This window comes from Rhinolophus ferrumequinum, chromosome 27, assembly GCF_004115265.2.
Source record: "Rhinolophus ferrumequinum isolate MPI-CBG mRhiFer1 chromosome 27, mRhiFer1_v1.p, whole genome shotgun sequence".
Lineage (NCBI taxonomy): Eukaryota > Metazoa > Chordata > Mammalia > Chiroptera > Rhinolophidae > Rhinolophus > Rhinolophus ferrumequinum.
This window is the reverse complement of record NC_046310.1, coordinates 1,703,696-1,720,260: the sequence shown is the minus strand read 5'-3', so window position 1 is coordinate 1,720,260 and position 16,565 is coordinate 1,703,696. Positions and strand designations below refer to the sequence as shown.

General features: G+C 54.8%; 1 protein-coding gene across 6 annotated transcripts in view; it reads left to right on the top strand.

The window, feature by feature from the left end:
* The first annotated feature begins 554 nt into the window (after positions 1–554).
* The window catches only part of NR5A2 (nuclear receptor subfamily 5 group A member 2), a 107,415-nt gene continuing 91,404 nt past the window's right edge, over positions 555–16,565 (top strand). Inside the window, exons 1-2 of one of the 6 annotated variants that reach the window (XM_033099586.1) lie at positions 555–572; positions 15,091–15,209. In XM_033099586.1, coding sequence (XP_032955477.1) covers positions 15,105–15,209 — 105 coding nt within the window. In that variant the 5' untranslated portion in view covers positions 555–572; positions 15,091–15,104. Of the gene's footprint in view, positions 573–696; positions 891–11,056; positions 11,313–11,617; positions 11,651–13,981; positions 14,133–14,478; positions 14,956–15,090; positions 15,210–16,565 lie in introns of those variants that run through there. The other 5 variants (XM_033099585.1, XM_033099583.1, XM_033099584.1 and 2 more) reach the window with 5 other exon arrangements.

Sequence of the window (16,565 nt, the reverse complement as noted above, 5' to 3'; positions counted from 1 at the left end):
AATCAACTGACCAATGTACAAAGAAGCTCAGATTAACTCCTTGGCTAATTGCTAGGCATGATAAAAACACTGGTTGACAAAACATGAATAAATAAATGACTATAAGCTTAGAAGTGCTACCTGCAGTGTTTCAAAGTGTAAATCATATCTCTAGTCATTACTTACAGCATTAATATCTGCCAATGTTATCATCTAGAATGTATTTGCAGAGGTCAGAAGAGCTATGTCTCACTTCCCCTAAGCACAGAGGTGCAGACATCGAGGGGTATGTGACAAGCCTAAGGTGAGGTAGTGGATTTAAGCTGGTCTGGAGTTTCATCCATACACCAAGTCTCGTCTGCTGACGCCCCGTCTCACAGCCTCCCACTCTGTACTGCATAGCACCTCTCCACTTCTGAGTTAATCATTTCTTGGCCATTATCTGCCAAGAGTTCTTATCTCTTTTGCTGTCACTTTATAACAGGGTCCTCTTATCAACCTGCATAGAATCATGTGATCAGTTCAAACCTATCAAAAGTTTCCATTCTTCAGATTAGACACCATCATGAAACTGGATACATGGTTTACAGCAGGTCAGTAATCCTGGAAAAAGTACAGAGTCCAGGGAAAGACTTGCTTGTACTTTTCTGAATTCTCGGATTTTTGGGGTTTTTTTGTTTTTGTTTTTTTTTTTTTTTTGGTTTTTCATAACTTTCACTAAGGGTCACTGTAGTCTTGTAGTCTGATGTGTCGTCCCCCAAGGACACAAAATTTGACAAGCTGCATTTTTTCTTATGCTCAATGATTTCTGCTTTAAGCCAAAGGACCGCCTATAATTTCACTAAGAATGTGTTCTAATTTGGATACTGGGAAGTTACAAGAGTCTCTAAAGCATGGATTTACACCTGTTGGTAAGTAGGAGCTGCTCTATTTATCATCTTTTTATATTTTGCTATTAGATTAATACACGTAAGTTAATCTCACTGATGCATTTAGTATTATAAATCACTGCTTTTCCTAGTCTTTATTAAAAGCACATAAGCACATGTATATATCACACATTTATCTTTCTTGAAGTTCAAAGAAAGTAAATGGATATTTCAAATATTATTCATGATATCCACTGTTTTTGGATGTCATTCTATTAGCCTAAAACAGCTGGGAAAATATATCAATTTCATCCCTAATATTTCCTGATCATTTTTAATCAGAAATAATAAGCTAAAATTTTGAACAATTTGAACAAGTTAACCACATATGGGGTGATCGATCATTGACCAAACTTTAATGCACAGCTTTCAGATATTTGTGAAGTTTCCAGCCACACCACAGTACGGTATCATTCATTGCAGATACTGTAGAAAATCTTTTGTTTTTCTGGCAAATGGAAGTCATGCCAAAAAAAAGAAAAAAGAAAAGAATCGCACTAGCATTAGTTAAGAATTAGAAGCTAAGGGTTACTGTTTGTTTTTCAAAATAATGAAAAACGTCTTGTTTTTCTAATCAGAAGTACAGAAAGCTAATTTTCATTTTTTAAAAAAGAATCAAAGCAGGAGAGTCGCAAACTTGTTAATGCCACAGCCAGAGTACATTCAATTAATCGGAAGAATAGGACTGAAGGGCAGCGAGTCCCAGCGGCCTGAAAGGTCTGGAACTGCCAGTCGGCCTATGGAAGTCACGACCCCCTTGCTCCCCCAGTTTTAGGAGGCCTGTCCCTTTCCGGTAGCACTTTCTTAGGCTTCGGGACTGGGACTTCCTGCGAAATGCTGGGGCCTGTCCTGAGCTCCGCCTTCCGCCTCTGCTGGACCCAGAAGGGAAACCGAGGCTTCAGCTCTTCCTCTTTCTCGCCTGATACCCAGCTGACCCCACTGGGTGCAGTGATTGCTTTTTTATGGGCCCACTACACCCTAAAGCATATCAGTTGAGGAAATGGTTACCAAGAAATGTCCTGTACTTCCGAAAAGGAACACTCGGGGAGGCAAGCAGAGTGCAACTTGATTGCTCTGCAGATAAGAGGCTGAAAGGGACGCGAAACGATTTCAGATCTTTTCGCTGATCGCGACTCCCTCCAGGAGGCAGCCGCGCGGCGTCGGGGGCGCGCGGCGAGAGCGCGCTCGGACCGGGGACGCGGGCGGCGCGCGCACGGGGCCAAGCGCGCTTCCAGACGCGGCCGCGCGGGGAGGGGGTCCCGGGACCACACACGCCGATCGCCCACCGCGTGGCTCAAACCTCGGGGTGGGTTAACCCAGGTCAGGGAGTGGGAGGGGGCGCGCTTGCATTTCTCTGCGCTACTGCGGAATCACCGTCCGTTCCCCACCGCACCGGCCCCGCGGCCGGACAGGCGTGTCCAGCGTGAGCCGAAAGGACACCTGCCAGTCGGGTGAGCGGCTGCCTGCAGGGGCAGGGAACCCGCGGAGTCCGCCTACCCCGGAGGATCAGCTAGAGACTGGGCCTCCACAAAAAGTACCGAGCACGGCGCTCACCCAGCCGCCCCAACACCCTACACCTGCCCAGGCACTTCCGGGCGCCAGATCCCGGGGCGGCTGAATTCCAGGCAACTTTCCGGTAAAAGAGGCCTCTTTCCGGATCTTGTTCGCAGCCACCCGCTCCTGGCCCCCCCAGACACACGCCTCCCCTACCCCCTGGTATTGCAGCCCCGCAGGTGGCTGTGAGACGTCCCTGTTTTCAACATCTTAGTCACCGAGAGGTGGCTGCTGGCACTGGAGTCCATCTGTTCAAGGGGTAGGGTAGCCGCTGAGGGCCATTCCCTGGAACCTTGGTACCGACAGGAAGGAAGGGAGGACAGCGTGGAGCCATCACACACTGGACAGCTGGCTGGAAGGGGCTGACCCCCGGTGCTGAAGGCCGTTGCCTCTTGGACTGGGGTCTGGCTGCCTAGGGCCGGCCCGCTGGGCAGAACCCACGGGACAGCTGTACAGTGTCTGAGGGCCTCCCGCGGCTGTGAGGTGGGATAGGGGTGCCGAGAGGTTCACAAGACTGTCCCCAAGTATGTGAGCTTTCCAAGTCGCCATTAAGTCCCATGTGTCCTGTTAGCAAATGTGTCTGTTTATTTTAAAACCTGCCTCTGTGGGTCCCAGCTGGACACGAGTTTTCTTCTGTGCACATTGGTGGTTCCATGAAAAATGTGTCCAGAAGTCTGCACTCAGAGAAAAGTGGAAAAACGACAAAGTGCTCCTTCTGCCTACCTGTGATGGGATAACCAAGCAGAATGGGGTCCCAGAAGAGCAGCAGACACGGGTCATACCCAGATCGTCCCCTTAGGAAACACTCTGGCACACAGTTCTTCTGCCTCCCAAATAGTGATTTTACTGAGTGATGTGCAGTAGTAATTTAAGAGAAAGAGAGGAACTGAGAGAGAAAATAAAGTACTTGTTGGTATCAGCAAGAGCCAGGTGTGTGCGGTAGGAACCAAGCCACGTAACAAGCCTTCGTTGGTCCTCCTGCTGTGTGCCCCTACTATGCTTGGATTTGTATTACACGTGAGTAATGCTGCAGATTAAGGGCACTCATGGAAAATGTTATACACATTCGACACAACATTGTGTATTATCCACAGGAAGGCATGTCTGCGAAGTGAGGGGCACATAACGTCCAATGCAGGCGCCTTGTTGAGACCAGGACGTCAAGCTGCTACCAGGTCCTTAGCACTCTTGGGGGCTGCTTTGATCCAGTGATAACCTCCAGTAAGCTCCACGCCCACAAGGATCTCTGAGAGGAGATATCTTGCAGTGGAAAGTGACATAGCCCACTTTGTCACCCTAACCTCTAGCCAGCTTTATGTGCAGTGGACCTAGCCTGCCGGTCACCCAAGCCCAGGTTCTGATTCTGGCTGCTGGAAGCTAAGCTCTGCTGCCCCCTGTCCTTCCAGCCCCGCCCCCCTGCCAAACAGTGCTTTCCGGAGTCTCTCCTGGCCTCCACCCACCACTTCTGACCTGACCAAAGTGAAAGGATTTCTTTAGTGCCTCTCTTAAAAAAGCAAGGGAGATTTATGGAGGAAGGGAGAACAGAGACTCGGCAGGGCTTTTTCACTTGCCGCCTCCACCCAGACACAATGCCTAGCGCTATCTTGGATTCAGCCTTGAACTTGAGCTGAGCTAGAGAAGGGCTCTGGGAAGGTTCCCACCTGGAGGCCCTTCCCCCTCCCAGACTGCCTGGGAAGCTCCTCCCAGATGTCTCTCTCAGCATGTGCATAACCCACCTCAGGATAAAGCTACTTCTTTGAGTTGAACTTCCTCACTCTTCTTATTGGAACAAAAGCTTCTCTGAAAAATCTGGTTGGCTTCAAGGAACTTCAGAAGTTTGGGGGGGGGGGCGGTCATTGGAGCCTGGGGGGGGGGGTGAGGGAGGCCTGGGGAAGAGTTGAAATGTGACCAACGTGAGCTTGAAGAGAGTAAGCCTGGGAGGGCCGTGCAGACTGAAACGAAGCAGGCACTGTTAGTGAAGGTTGTTATTTCTTTGTCTTTTGGGAAGTTTTAGGTGTGCTTTTGTGTGATTGATAAGCAAGACATACTTAACTTTTAAACTCCAAATAATCTGAATACAGAAGAGAATAAACAGTTGCATCTGGGGGTGATGTTATTGGCCCTGGGGACAATGGCAGACCCTGCAAGAGGGTCCCCTCGGCAGGGACCTTGGGATGGTCAGCGATTCCCTTCTGGTCAGTTTCCTGACACAGATAAGTTTGGATGAAGTTAGGGGGAAGGAGACAGAAGAGACAAATACCAAGGACAGCTGATCTTCCCCAGCAGCCTAACAGGGAGCTTTCCTGACTCTGTCTCTGCAGCTATCTGGTAGGTAACCCCACTGATGAGACCACGGAGTCCAAAAGGTCAAGTGACTTACCTAAGGCCACTCAGCTTGTCAGGACAGTAAGCTGGAAACAGAACCCAGGGACTTCATTCTGAAACCCCTGCTTTCTCCTCAAGGGAGTAACACCTGTCCTTAGTGATGTAAAGGAATTATGATTAAAAACATGGCTGGTTGACTGGGACTTTCTTCCAAAAGGCGTTTGGGGATTCAGACAGACATTTGTAAATAGCCCTTCACCTCCCTTTTCATTCCACACTGGGAATCAGGTTTAGATCCTGCCTGGCAGGCTGATTCAGAAGGATGGGATGGGAGAGGGGGACAGCAGGGTGGGGACAGCACCGGGCAGCCCTGCGGGGAGGGCGGGGTGAGAAGGGACTCCTGGGGTCCTGGAGAGGATCTCGGGGTCTGCTGAGGTTTCGCTTGTATGATGATAACAACTCAGAGGGCTACTGAGCACGGCACTGCAAGACAACTCAGAGCATCTATTGGGTCCGAGGACGGCAGTAGAACCACTCAAAATGAGTGCGTTTCCGGAGAATAGGACTTGTTTCCCTAAGAAACAAACATCAGTGGTTCCATGGGGAGAGGAGACCGGTTAACCACTCCCCCGCCGCGTTTAAGCAAGTTTGACAAACCCAGGTGTGCCTGCAGCAGAGAGACTCTGACCCCGCGCCCGGTTACCATGGTCCGTGCTGATTCGTGTCTCAGCCACACCAGGCTCCATCCGCTCCCGCGGTCTACACAGGATGGGGAAGAAAACCCCTCTGAACCCTGCGCCAGGTCCCCAAAGCGACTTCCCACAGTTTCCACACCAGAAACCCAGGGAGAAAGCGAAAGAACCTGTCCCCAGCTTCGGCGCACGCTGGCCACCACCTCTTAGTCGCAAAAGTTTTCTGTAGGTTGGAAAAGCCAACACCCTCCGAACCGCGCAGCCCTAAGGTCCCCAACTCCCGTGCCGCGAGCCCGAGGTGACCATGCCACCGCAAGTCAGGCCTCTCCAGACCGCCACTTAATCTGCGGTTCAAGAGGGACCCTAATTGCTCAACCGCCTGGCTCCGCGCAGCACTCTGAGCTTGAGAATCAGAGACCCCGGGGGATCTCCCAAGGCAGAAGCCCTCAAAGGTCCATCCCAGCGCTGCACGAGCGCAGGAATTCGGGAACCTTCCCTCAAGAAACTGCCAGTGTGGCGGGGTTCAGGTGGCTGCTAGTCCCAGAATACACTAGTCCAAGTGGGGGGCCCTGGGGTCCGAGGGTTAGTGCTCTGCGTCATTTAGCGCTGGGTGGCCTGCTGGCCCAGGAGTACCCTGGAAAACGGCCGCTATTCACTGTTCTGCCTTGTTCCGAGGAGGGTCGGGGTGGTTCCCCTTACGAGTCTCCCAGTTGGTAGTGGGACCTGACTCACATTTCCACGTCACTTACAGAGAGGAAGACCACCTACCCACCATTATGTCCCCAGCCAGGCCGGCTCTCCCGGTTCACTCCGAAGGGCATCAGCCATCCCAAGGCTGAACTCGCCCAGACCCCTGGGTGGGGACAACGCACCCCAGAGAACAGGAACTCCAAAAGTCCTACAGTGAAGCCTTTTTACAGAGAGCAGCAGCTGCCCAGCCTGTGGGCCCAACTCCCCAAACCTCACCTTGCCGTCCAGGCCAGGAGGGAGGTGGTGTGGGGGCGGGGGCAGGAGCCCGCTGTCCCGAGGTCTTTGCGTTCCGTGCAGTTCCTCCCCAGTAAAGACGCCACGGTGTGTGAAGGCGCAGCCCTAGTGATCGTGAGCAAGGCCACGTGCGGGCACCCCTGAGGTCTACACCCGCAGTGGGGTCCCCTGCAGCAGGGCCCGTGTTGACATCTGCAGTAGTTATTTACACAGACGCAGAAAGGGTTTTGTTTTGTTTTGTTTTTTAACGAGGCAGGACTTCTCGCCCATTGCAGCTTATTTTTTTTCAAAGCCTCAGCCCATACGATGCTCCCCTGTAACGTGTGTAGGTCTGTACTGAAATCTAATCCCTCTTTTCTTAAAATCTAGTGCCGGGGCCGCGGGGGTGTGGGGCTGGGAGGCGAGGCACACAGCCGGGTCCCCTTAGCTCAGACGCCAGCTCTGGAGTTATCGCCAAACTCCATTTTCAGAAGAGAGAGGAGACTTCGACTGAGCTTTTCGAGTGGGGGTGGCGGGGAAACGAGGCGAGCCGCGTCCGTGGGCTGAAGGGCTCGCTTCCCCTCTCCTCTCAAGCCTTCGAGGCCTCTTCTGGAGTTTTTTCTAGAGACTTTCGGGGGGGGGGAAAAAAGCTAGGTTTCTTCTGGGGCTGAACAGTACACACGTGCTACAAGAAAAGTCATTATTCTGGTTTCTTAAAAACACCAAAAAACATAGGCCTGGAAGAGGCGTTAGCAACTGTTTCCAACCCTGTCGATTGGCAAGTTTTGTGTGGGGTTGGGTGGATGGTGCCAGGCGCGCGGGACAGGTGGGTCTCCCACTCTGGCCTTGGGAGACCTGCTCTTGCCATGCTTAGGAAGCCCGAGCTGGACGCGAGGATGTCGACCTTGTGTCCCTCTGCGGCCCGCACACGTGCAACACGCGAGTGGCTGGCACCTCTCGGTCAGGTCAAGGGCAGGAGCCCCTCCCCCACCCGCCGCGCGCTCGGACCTGAGGCAGCACAGACGGGAGGTGCGGACAGAGCAGAGCTGGGCGGCGGGTCCTTGCAGTGGGGAGTGAGAGACCCCGGCGCGCGGCCCCGCAACGCTGAGCCCGCATCAAATATGCCAGGACTGGCTTCCCGCGCTCATCAAGGCTGCGGGAGCCTCCCCGAGCCGTCAGCTTTTATACTTGCAACCGTCAATCAACGCTTTCAGACCGTCAGAACCCGCCTGGGCGAGCCCAGGAGACCCGTCTCGCCGCCGGAAAGGAGCTGGGGAACGTGGGGGAAAAGGGAGGAAAGTTTGCCCGGAGTTGGCAGGAGCGCAGAGAGGGAAGCAGAGCGCCGCGCCAGCTACAGCCGGGCGCCCTCCCCGCCTCCCGCCTCGGGCCTCAGGTCCCGCACCAGCCACGCCTCCCGCAGCCGGGTGGGTTCCTGAGCCGGCCTCCACCCAGAGGCAACGCCCGCGGGGGCTTCACCATTGATTCCAGCGGGTCGGTGCATCTGTGCGTCGGTGCAGCGCCCCGCGGCCTCCACGTTTAGACCTCACAGGCCCTGTTCCCCCTCCCATCTCAGCGGCGCCCCATTCCGCTCACACGGCGGCCTCTGCCACCCGGAGCCATCCCCAGGTGACCGACCCGAGGCACCACGCGGGGCTCCTCCTCGACAACTCTCCTGGGGAGGGTCTTCTGGGAGAGGCCGAGGCCCATCCCAGGTCACAGGGCAGGCGGCTCCTGGAGGGGGTGGGGAGCTACACAGCAGAACTAAAGTGTCAGGGGACCCGAGGGACTGCTCCGGAGGAGGCGTTCAGAGGGTGGGACCAGGTGAGGCTGCTTCGCCGGGATGTGCACCGCAGCGTCGGAAGCCGGGTACCGCCCCGCGCCCTCCCTTTGCGTCGGCCCCAGGTTTGGGGCCACCGCTGCTCCCCTAAATCCCTTGTGGAGCAAGGGAGAAGGTGAAGTGTGCCCCCGGGTCTCTGACAAGTACCGACTCCAGTGGAAGACTGCACCCGCCTCGTCCCCCGCAGCCCGGGTCTCGAGGTCACCGAGGGAACCTGGAGGGGCCGGCCCTGGGGAGGCGTCCCTCCGTGGAGTGGAGGCCTGCGGGTCTCAGACGAGGAGGATTTCTCTCCGCTTGAGACCCCCCTGCGCCTTCGGTGCCCCTCGGGCTCACTGCTTTCTCAGCAGAGCGTCAGCCTGGACTGGTCCTTCAAGGCAAGGCGGAAAGCCTCGGACCTTTCCTGGCAGATAGACTGCGTTGTTTTAAGGGCGGGTTTTGAAAACCGTGTCCCCAGCCCCTATTCTCCTCGATCGCCCCTCTCATTTTGTTAGGAGATAAATGAATGCCACCTGGCCTTTTGTCACCCTCACTCCTGGTCTTTGGGGTGGGGGTGATGGAAGGCCGACTGGTCTGGACTTCAGAGACTCCCGGGGTCCGAGCATGATCACAAGGTCCCCTTGGGCTAGTTCAGGCTGAGCCTCAAATCCAGGCAAGGACTTTTGCCCCATTCCAGTGACGAGGTCCTGTCAGACCCTCTCCCTACTTTCAACTCTCTTAACCTCTTCCTCCTGCCACTCCTACCACAGGACTTGTCCTCCCCTCCCAGGACCCAGCGTCAGGGATCGCCCTGAGCTGCCGGCCTGGCGTTGGGGGGATGCCCCACTTCCCAGTGGGAGGAGGTGTTCTTAAATTAAGGCTTGGTACTAAACTGATTTTCAAACGTCTCCTGAATCCACAACCTCTGAGGTGAACTCTCTTTCTCAAATATGTATACATATATTCTTAATTCACACCGATATTCAAACAATCTAGGAAAATTCTGGAAATGGCCTGACAGGGTTACTTGACACTGTCAGGAAAATCTGAGCATCCTAAACGTTACTAATTTTGCGCATTGCCCCCTGCAAACTAATGGAGCCCCCACCCCAAGTTTAAATGTTTCCACGAAACCAGAAGATGATACTAAGACTGAAATGTAAATAAGTAAGATTCTGAATACATACTGAAGAGCAAAATGACCAGTCAGTATAGAGAGAGCCAACAGTGTTGAATTGTGGGTGAGGATAGGGGGTAAACCATCCATTTCATATAAAAGTGTAGCTTATGCATAGTGATCAGGCTGTTTCTCAGTTCATCAAATACCGGTCGGGCAGTTTGAATGTGGGGTCTCTATGCCATTCAAACAGAATCCACTCAGATCTTTTGAGGTTGAAATTCACCCCCTCCCGCCTGGACTCCGATAATTACCGGCTCTCAGAGCAGACACTGAGGATGAGGCATTTCCCACGCAGTCAGGAGGGACAAACCATGTTCATGTGGTTGGGATGAGATCTGAAAACGTGTGAGGTTGGCTGGGTCGGTGGCCCAAGAGCTCGCCTAACAGATGCTTCTGTAAAACTTTGTAAAAGTGCTGGGCCTCTGGGCCTCAGGGGTTTCGGCCCACCAAAGAAACCCCAGCATGAAAAAGGAAAGCGCAGACTGACTGCGTTCACTGGAACTTAGGAAGTGTGTCGCCAAGATGGGGGGCGGGGGGTGGCATTTATAAGCGAGGGAAGGAACTGGGAAGAGCGGACAAACAGGGGTAGCAAGTGAGTGAACTCTAGGCGACGCGACTGCCCGTCGGTGAGCAGAGACGCTCGGCCACTCCAGGGCGCCCGGGGCCCGCCAGGGCCTCTCCGCGGACTGCGCGCCGCGGGCAGCAGCGGGGCGACGGTGTACAGCCAGCCAGCTCTGCTTTTGAAAAGAGCGGTCAACTGAATTCAACGTCTCTTTTCCCCTGTAGGTTGTTGAAATGGGTGTTCAAGTCCCCCCCCCCCACCAAGCCCCTCACCCGATGCAGACGTGGGGGCACAACCCACACCCCCAGCCCTCCTCCCGGCTCCCCCGCGGCTCACGCAAATCGCCGCCCTAGCCTTTCATCCGCCGCCGCGGCGCTCAGACAGAGGTCGCCTCTCACCCGCTGTAAGACCAGGCAGCATTCACAGCCCCCGCCCCGGGCCAGGGTGCGGTGGGAGGGGGTTAGGCGGGGTGAAGAGGTTGGGGCAGGCGAGGGACTGGGGCGTGCGCCGCCTCCTCATTGGCTGGCGGCTGGGGTCCGACCTGAGTCCGGACCCCGCGTCCCCAGTCGCTGTCAGCGTCCCCCATCCCAGCCTCCCCTCCCGGTCCTACCTACCTCCCTTCTCCTCCTCAGCCCCCTTCCTTCCAGCACCGTCACCCGCGGGGCTGGAAAGGGCTGTTCCGGGACACGCGGGAGGAGGACAGGAGGCGGGAGAGAAGGCTGCAACTTCACAGTCCGCACTTGAGAGCGAACGCGAGGCAGCGGGGAGCGCGCAGGGGTGGAGAGGAGCGGAGGGGAGGCAGACCCTGCTGCGCCGGAGGCGGGCGGCGCAGGGGCGGTGGGAGTCGCCGCGCCGTCCCGCAGCGGCGACAGCGGCCCCGCGGCGGCACCTCTCCCCGCCGCCCGCGCTGCGCGCCGGGATCCGCGCCCCAGGCGGCTCCGCCCTCGCCGAGTCCGCGCGCCCGGGCGCCGTCTCCGCCGGGTCTCCAGACCCCTGTCTCCTCGCAGCTCGCGAGCGACTCGGGAGCTGCGGGGCTGGACAGGGCGCAGGGGTCCGGACGCGCCGCCCGGGTGAGGAGGAGGAGGCAACACTCCGGCGAGCCGACGGACCGGCGAGTAGCCTGCCCCCAGGCGCCCCTTCCCCCTTCCCGCCGGAGTTGAATCTGCGGCCGCGTTCAGGTGCGGGGCTTCCGGACCGCGCCGAGCCCCTCTCCCCGCCCGCGGCCGCCTTGTCATGCTGCCCAAAGTGGAGACGGAAGCCCTGGGACTGGCTCGATCGCATGGAGACCAGGGGCAAATGCCGGAAAACATGCAAGGTAAGCGGGCGCCGCGCTCGGGTTCCCGTGGCTACCGCGCCCCGGGCTCCCCGAGCCTGGAGTGGCCGCGCCGGGCCGCGCGCGGGCGTCAGGCCCCCTCTCCAGGACAGGCATAAAAGTTTACAGCTCTTGAACCGTGCGGGGCGGGGGTTTTCCTAGCAATGCGTAATTGGCCGCTTCTAATTAAGCAAAGGCGGGGGGGGAGTTCTAGCTGTCTGGCAGCCTGAACGGTGGCTTTAGGCTAAAGGACTTGAGAATGGGAAAGTCGGTCGTTCTAAGACGTGGGGTATCGCACTGGAAACCGGGGCAGGATCTCAGTCACCGGAATCGGTGGGAAGGTAACCAGTGCTCTTGCGTGGAGGAAAAACGCGCTGCCTAGGAAAGTCACCTGCAGAAAGAGAGGGTGACCCCGGCGAGGCTGGTCTTAGGTTTTAGAAGGTGGGCACCCCCAAAAGCCCAGGCGATCCCCGGGCTACAGCTTCAGACGTGTGGGCAGAACTGAAGGACCAAAGTTGGCCCCGACCCCAAGCTCAGCGCAGGTCCTGCGGAGGGAGTGGGGCGAGCGCAGCAGCCTCGGCTTCATTTGCACCCCGAGAACTGGGAATGTGGGAGCCCTGGGTGTTTTCCCAGCGCCTGATAGGTAACAGACACAGCGAATCTCGCTGGCCATCTTTTCACCGCATTCCCAAACAGCGCTCGCAGATCAGGCTGTACCAGGCGCTTCAGAAGTTTGTCGCAGTGGCTCTGGGCCGGGAAGGGAACAATGCTAGGAAGAGTCACCGGTGCTCTTCCATCCTCGCCCCTTCCCGCGCGCAGGAAGAGCGGGCCGGCGGGCCTGTGATCCCGGAACGCTTCCTGCCATCCCCGTGGGGAACTTGAAAGGGCCGGGAGGTGTAGGGAGCCGAGTTCAGGGCTGGTGCACGCTGCGCCGAGCCCTGGGGCCTGGCGTCGACCCGCCGCGTTGCGGAAAGCGGGTGGCCGGGAGGCGTGCGGAAGGCCTGGGTGGCTTAGCCCTCGGCGATCTTGGGGTCTCTCCAATCCTCCAAGAAGGGCTCTGTAAGTCCCTTGCGCTGAGGACCCTGAGACTAACTTGAAGATTGGCAGCGGGGGCGAGGGTATCCCGGTTGACCCAAAGGGGCCTTGCTGCTGGTCCCTGGGATCCTCGAGAAGTGGGGCCGTGGAGGGCGCGGCGCCGAGAAGCCCGGTCCACGGTAGCCGCCGGCGGCCGAGAGGGATGTTCCGTTGGGCGCCGGTGAGGCTGGCGCGATTCTTGGATTCAAAAGGGAACTTTCTGCTGCTCTTCCCAGCGCGCGCTTTACCGAGGGACGCGAGGAGACGCTGGAGCCCGAAGTCGAGGAGGCAGGGGGAAGGGTTTGGGGAAGGAAGATGGAAGGGAAATGCCATTGTAATATTTTCTTTGTAAAGTTGGAGAGGGGCGTTCGTGACACGACCTAGTGCCCCAAGGCAGAAAGGTGGCTTTCCCTGTGTCCAGGGCTGCAGAAGAGTCGCTGGCCACGCGCTCAGCCCTGAGCTCCGGAGCAGCGTGGGAAGCGCCTGGACACCGCTTCCCCGACGCTCCGCGGCCCGAGAGGAGCCCCTGGGGACGGGTCTCCATTCCCGTGTTTGCTCAGGTCTGAGCCGGGGACGCACCATAGTCTGACCGGTTGGGGAGGTCCCGCTGAAGCGCCTGCGGCCCCAGCTGCCCAAGGCCCCACGGTCCCCTCCGCTTTCTCAAGACGGGGACTTCTTGGTCCCGACGGATTCGGTTCTCCAAATGCCTACCTGGGTTGCAGCACCGAGAAAACTCTGAAAGACGCCAGGTGTGGCGCAGCGGCGTGCGTCTCCCCGCACAGCCTCCGTCTTTGAATTTTCCCAGCTAGTTCCCACCCGGCCCCCGTCTTTGCGGTGCTGGATCCCCGCTGTGGGCTCCGCGTCCCCGTAGCAACGGTGGCCTCATTGCCCCTTAGGTGCGAAGCCAACGTTTACTTCGTTGGGGGATAGGGAAGTAAAAAAGACACGGTAAAGTACACTTTTCTTCCGTCCCTAAAACGTGCCTCAAACAACAGTCACAAGTTTTCGGAGACGTGGGGCTATGAACGAACTTCTCGAACCGACTGCCTCCCCCAAACCGGAGCGCGGCCCCCTGAGAGCTGGGACCCAGGCCGGCGCCGCAGGAGCACCGCGCTCAGAGTTCCCTTATTTCTGTGTCACGGAGCTCAGCGCCTGACTCTTCTGGAACACCTTCTCCCTGAACCCCCCACCCCCCGCCAAACTCTGCCTGTCTCCGGGTTAAGCCCCAGCCCAGGGTCTGCGTGGTTAAGAGACGGCTCTACTCAGCGGGTGGATGCTGTGCGCCCAGTGACACCCCCTCCCCACGGCCCCTTCCGGGGCTCTGCAGAATCCTTAGAGGAAAAAAGAATTTGAAAGAGAGAAAAAAAGAATTTGAAAGAGAGAGGGGGAAAGAGAGCAAGTCTTTGGCTCGGAGGCCTCCGCAGGGATCGAGTGCCAGGTACTCTGGGGGTGGGTGGGTGCTGCTTCTCTCTTTCCCTTTTGGTAAACAAATCAGGAAACTTCTGCCCGGTCATCGGTTCCCCACCCCCCACCCCGCCCCCTGCAAATGCCACTGATTAACTTAAAACAAACTGGACTCGGTGTTTGCGCGCCTGTGTTAACCGAGATTGAGCAAGGGGCGAGAGGCGAGTGCGCCCCAGGGGTTCACAGGACGGTGCCCGAGGGCGCGCGGCGCCGGGCTACGCGACCTGCCCCTCGCCCTCGGTCCCCGCCGCGCGGACGCGGAGTCTCGGGAAGGGACCCGACCAGGTATGATCCCGGGCCTCCTGGCCACTGTCCTGCGCGCACACGATCCATCTCGCGGCGAAGACGCCTCGGCAGGGCTGCGTCGGAGGAAGGCGGTCACCCGATCCCCGCGGCCTGATTTCTGTTTAACTTTCACAGGGCGATCCGGGGTGTTTAGATTTTTCAGGGAAGATCGGAAACATGTGAAGTTCATTACAGGACTTCAGGGCTTTGCGACGAGACCAAACCCTCCTGTGCCTCTTTTCCTCCCCCCCCGCCCCCCCAACCCTGGTCCGGGCGTCCTCCTGTTTTCCTTTTAATTTTTACAGGAGATTTTCAAATGTGTGGAGATGAAAGTATCCAGATCGGGAGTCCTGTCAGTGCGGAAATGCGTGTTTCCATAAATGCGACCGATCTGGACGTAGGGAGCCGCGGGCTGCCGGGAAAGTGGGACTGCTGAGAAGCGGGTTTCTGGGGCTCGAGTTTCTCTGCTAAGTGTTTGCAAACCCGTGTTGCCGTCCTTATTTATCAGCGCGGTGCTTGCTGCAAACTTATTCAGGAAGGGGGCAAGAGTGGGTATGCTTGTTTTCCTTCCTCCGGCCAAGGCGACGGTTTTGGAACTCTGAGGAGGGTTCAAAGAAATCCAGAGTTGTTACTGTAGGCAATTCCTGCGTCTCGTCTGATTGGTCGTTTTGCAGACTTGTGTTCAACAGTGGTCAGTGGATAAATGTTTAACAGAAGTTGGAATTATTTTTTAATTTAAAAAAATATACGAACTGCACGCTCATTGATGCCCAAAGATGCTTTACTTTCACTGCAGAAAAGTAGTTCTCTTCAGTGCACCTGGGTAAAAATAATTTTCATTTTATGTTTTCCCTTGTGGCATTTGCCCACCCGTCACCAAAATGCCTTTTCATTGCAGGATAAAAACCTGCCTAGGAAATTAATTGGATATGTGTGCCCATTTCTCTTCTTGTTCCAGGGTCTCAGTTTAAAATGGTGAATTACTCCTATGATGAAGACCTTGAAGAGCTGTGTCCGGTGTGTGGAGATAAAGTGTCCGGGTACCACTATGGACTTCTCACCTGTGAAAGCTGCAAGGTGCGCTCCCACTCTGCTGCCTGAGAAACAGACAGCAGACTTGGGTTCAGAGCCCAAGTCAACCGCTGGGTTCCTTGTTAAAGCTAAATTGGGGGCTCTTTTTTAGACCCAATTAAAAATGAGAGGGAGAAAGCCTCTCAAGGAGCTGATTCTTAGAAATATGTGTCTGATTTAATTCAAAAGGCAAGGAAATTTATGCTGTTTAGAAAACTGCCACTCTCGTGGCTTTAAAATATTTTATTGTAGTGAAGTGATGTCCCTGTAGAAAGACTTCTATTTCTAATGGTCCTAAATATTGATTTTGCTTGACTTATATATATTTAAAGCATCGTTGTTCATGAGAGGAAACATGACAAAGTATTTTCCAAATACCTTTTAACTTCAGAGTATTCTGTGCTGCAAGTCTAAACATTTTTTATCCACAGACATAAAAGTATAAATTCCCAACTGTATGATTTCATCCTGATTTATTCTAAAAATAATTTTTGGACATTTATATCATACAGAACAAGAAAGCAGATCTTAGTTTATAATACAGCAGTTTTCACAAATACATTATAGGACCTATTTAAATGCAAGGAATTTTAATATGTAAAATGTACTCTATTGTTACTAATATCAACTAGACATTAAGGATTTATCTCAGACCTTTTTGATATGTTCCCAATAAATTTGATACTCGATGTTTCTCCACATTTTTTAAAGCAGAAAACTCAGTACAATTACTTACAGCACTGCCAGGAAAATCCCTTCATTTTCGATAACAAAGTAAGATTGTTTCACTTTATGGCTGGTAGGATAAACAGAAAGAATACAGCATCCTGGTAAAGCTGTTATATTATAAAGCTACGAGTGTTATTTTCGATTAATTTCTTGAGTGAAATACAAGGAGAGCATATGCTCTGCTAAAATTCAGCTCTCTGCTGTACATGCTTTCATATTAGTTTCACCCCCCCCTTTTTTTTCAACATAGTTCCCATATCCGAATGCATTCCAGTGGAATTATGAACATTTCCCCATTTTGCTCTTTAAATCCTTTTGCTTTTAACTACCTAATGTTGACATTTGTAAAAGATCTGACATGTTTTGCTATTCAGTTTTTCCACTGGCATTTTGCAGTAGTTTGTCACTGAAATTGTATCAGACTACTTAGAAACAGTGCAGATTCTCAGAGTACCTGTCTCTGGACGGGAAGGTTAATGGGAAAATAGATTTAAAAAAAAAAAAAAATTGGTCAAGATAGAGGGAGTGTATTTTTCTCTGATGAAATGGTGTGGAGCCAAATCTTCCCAATATTTGATGTAATTCTTCAGGAATATAACTCTGATGCCAGAAAACCCCCCACTATAGCCTGGT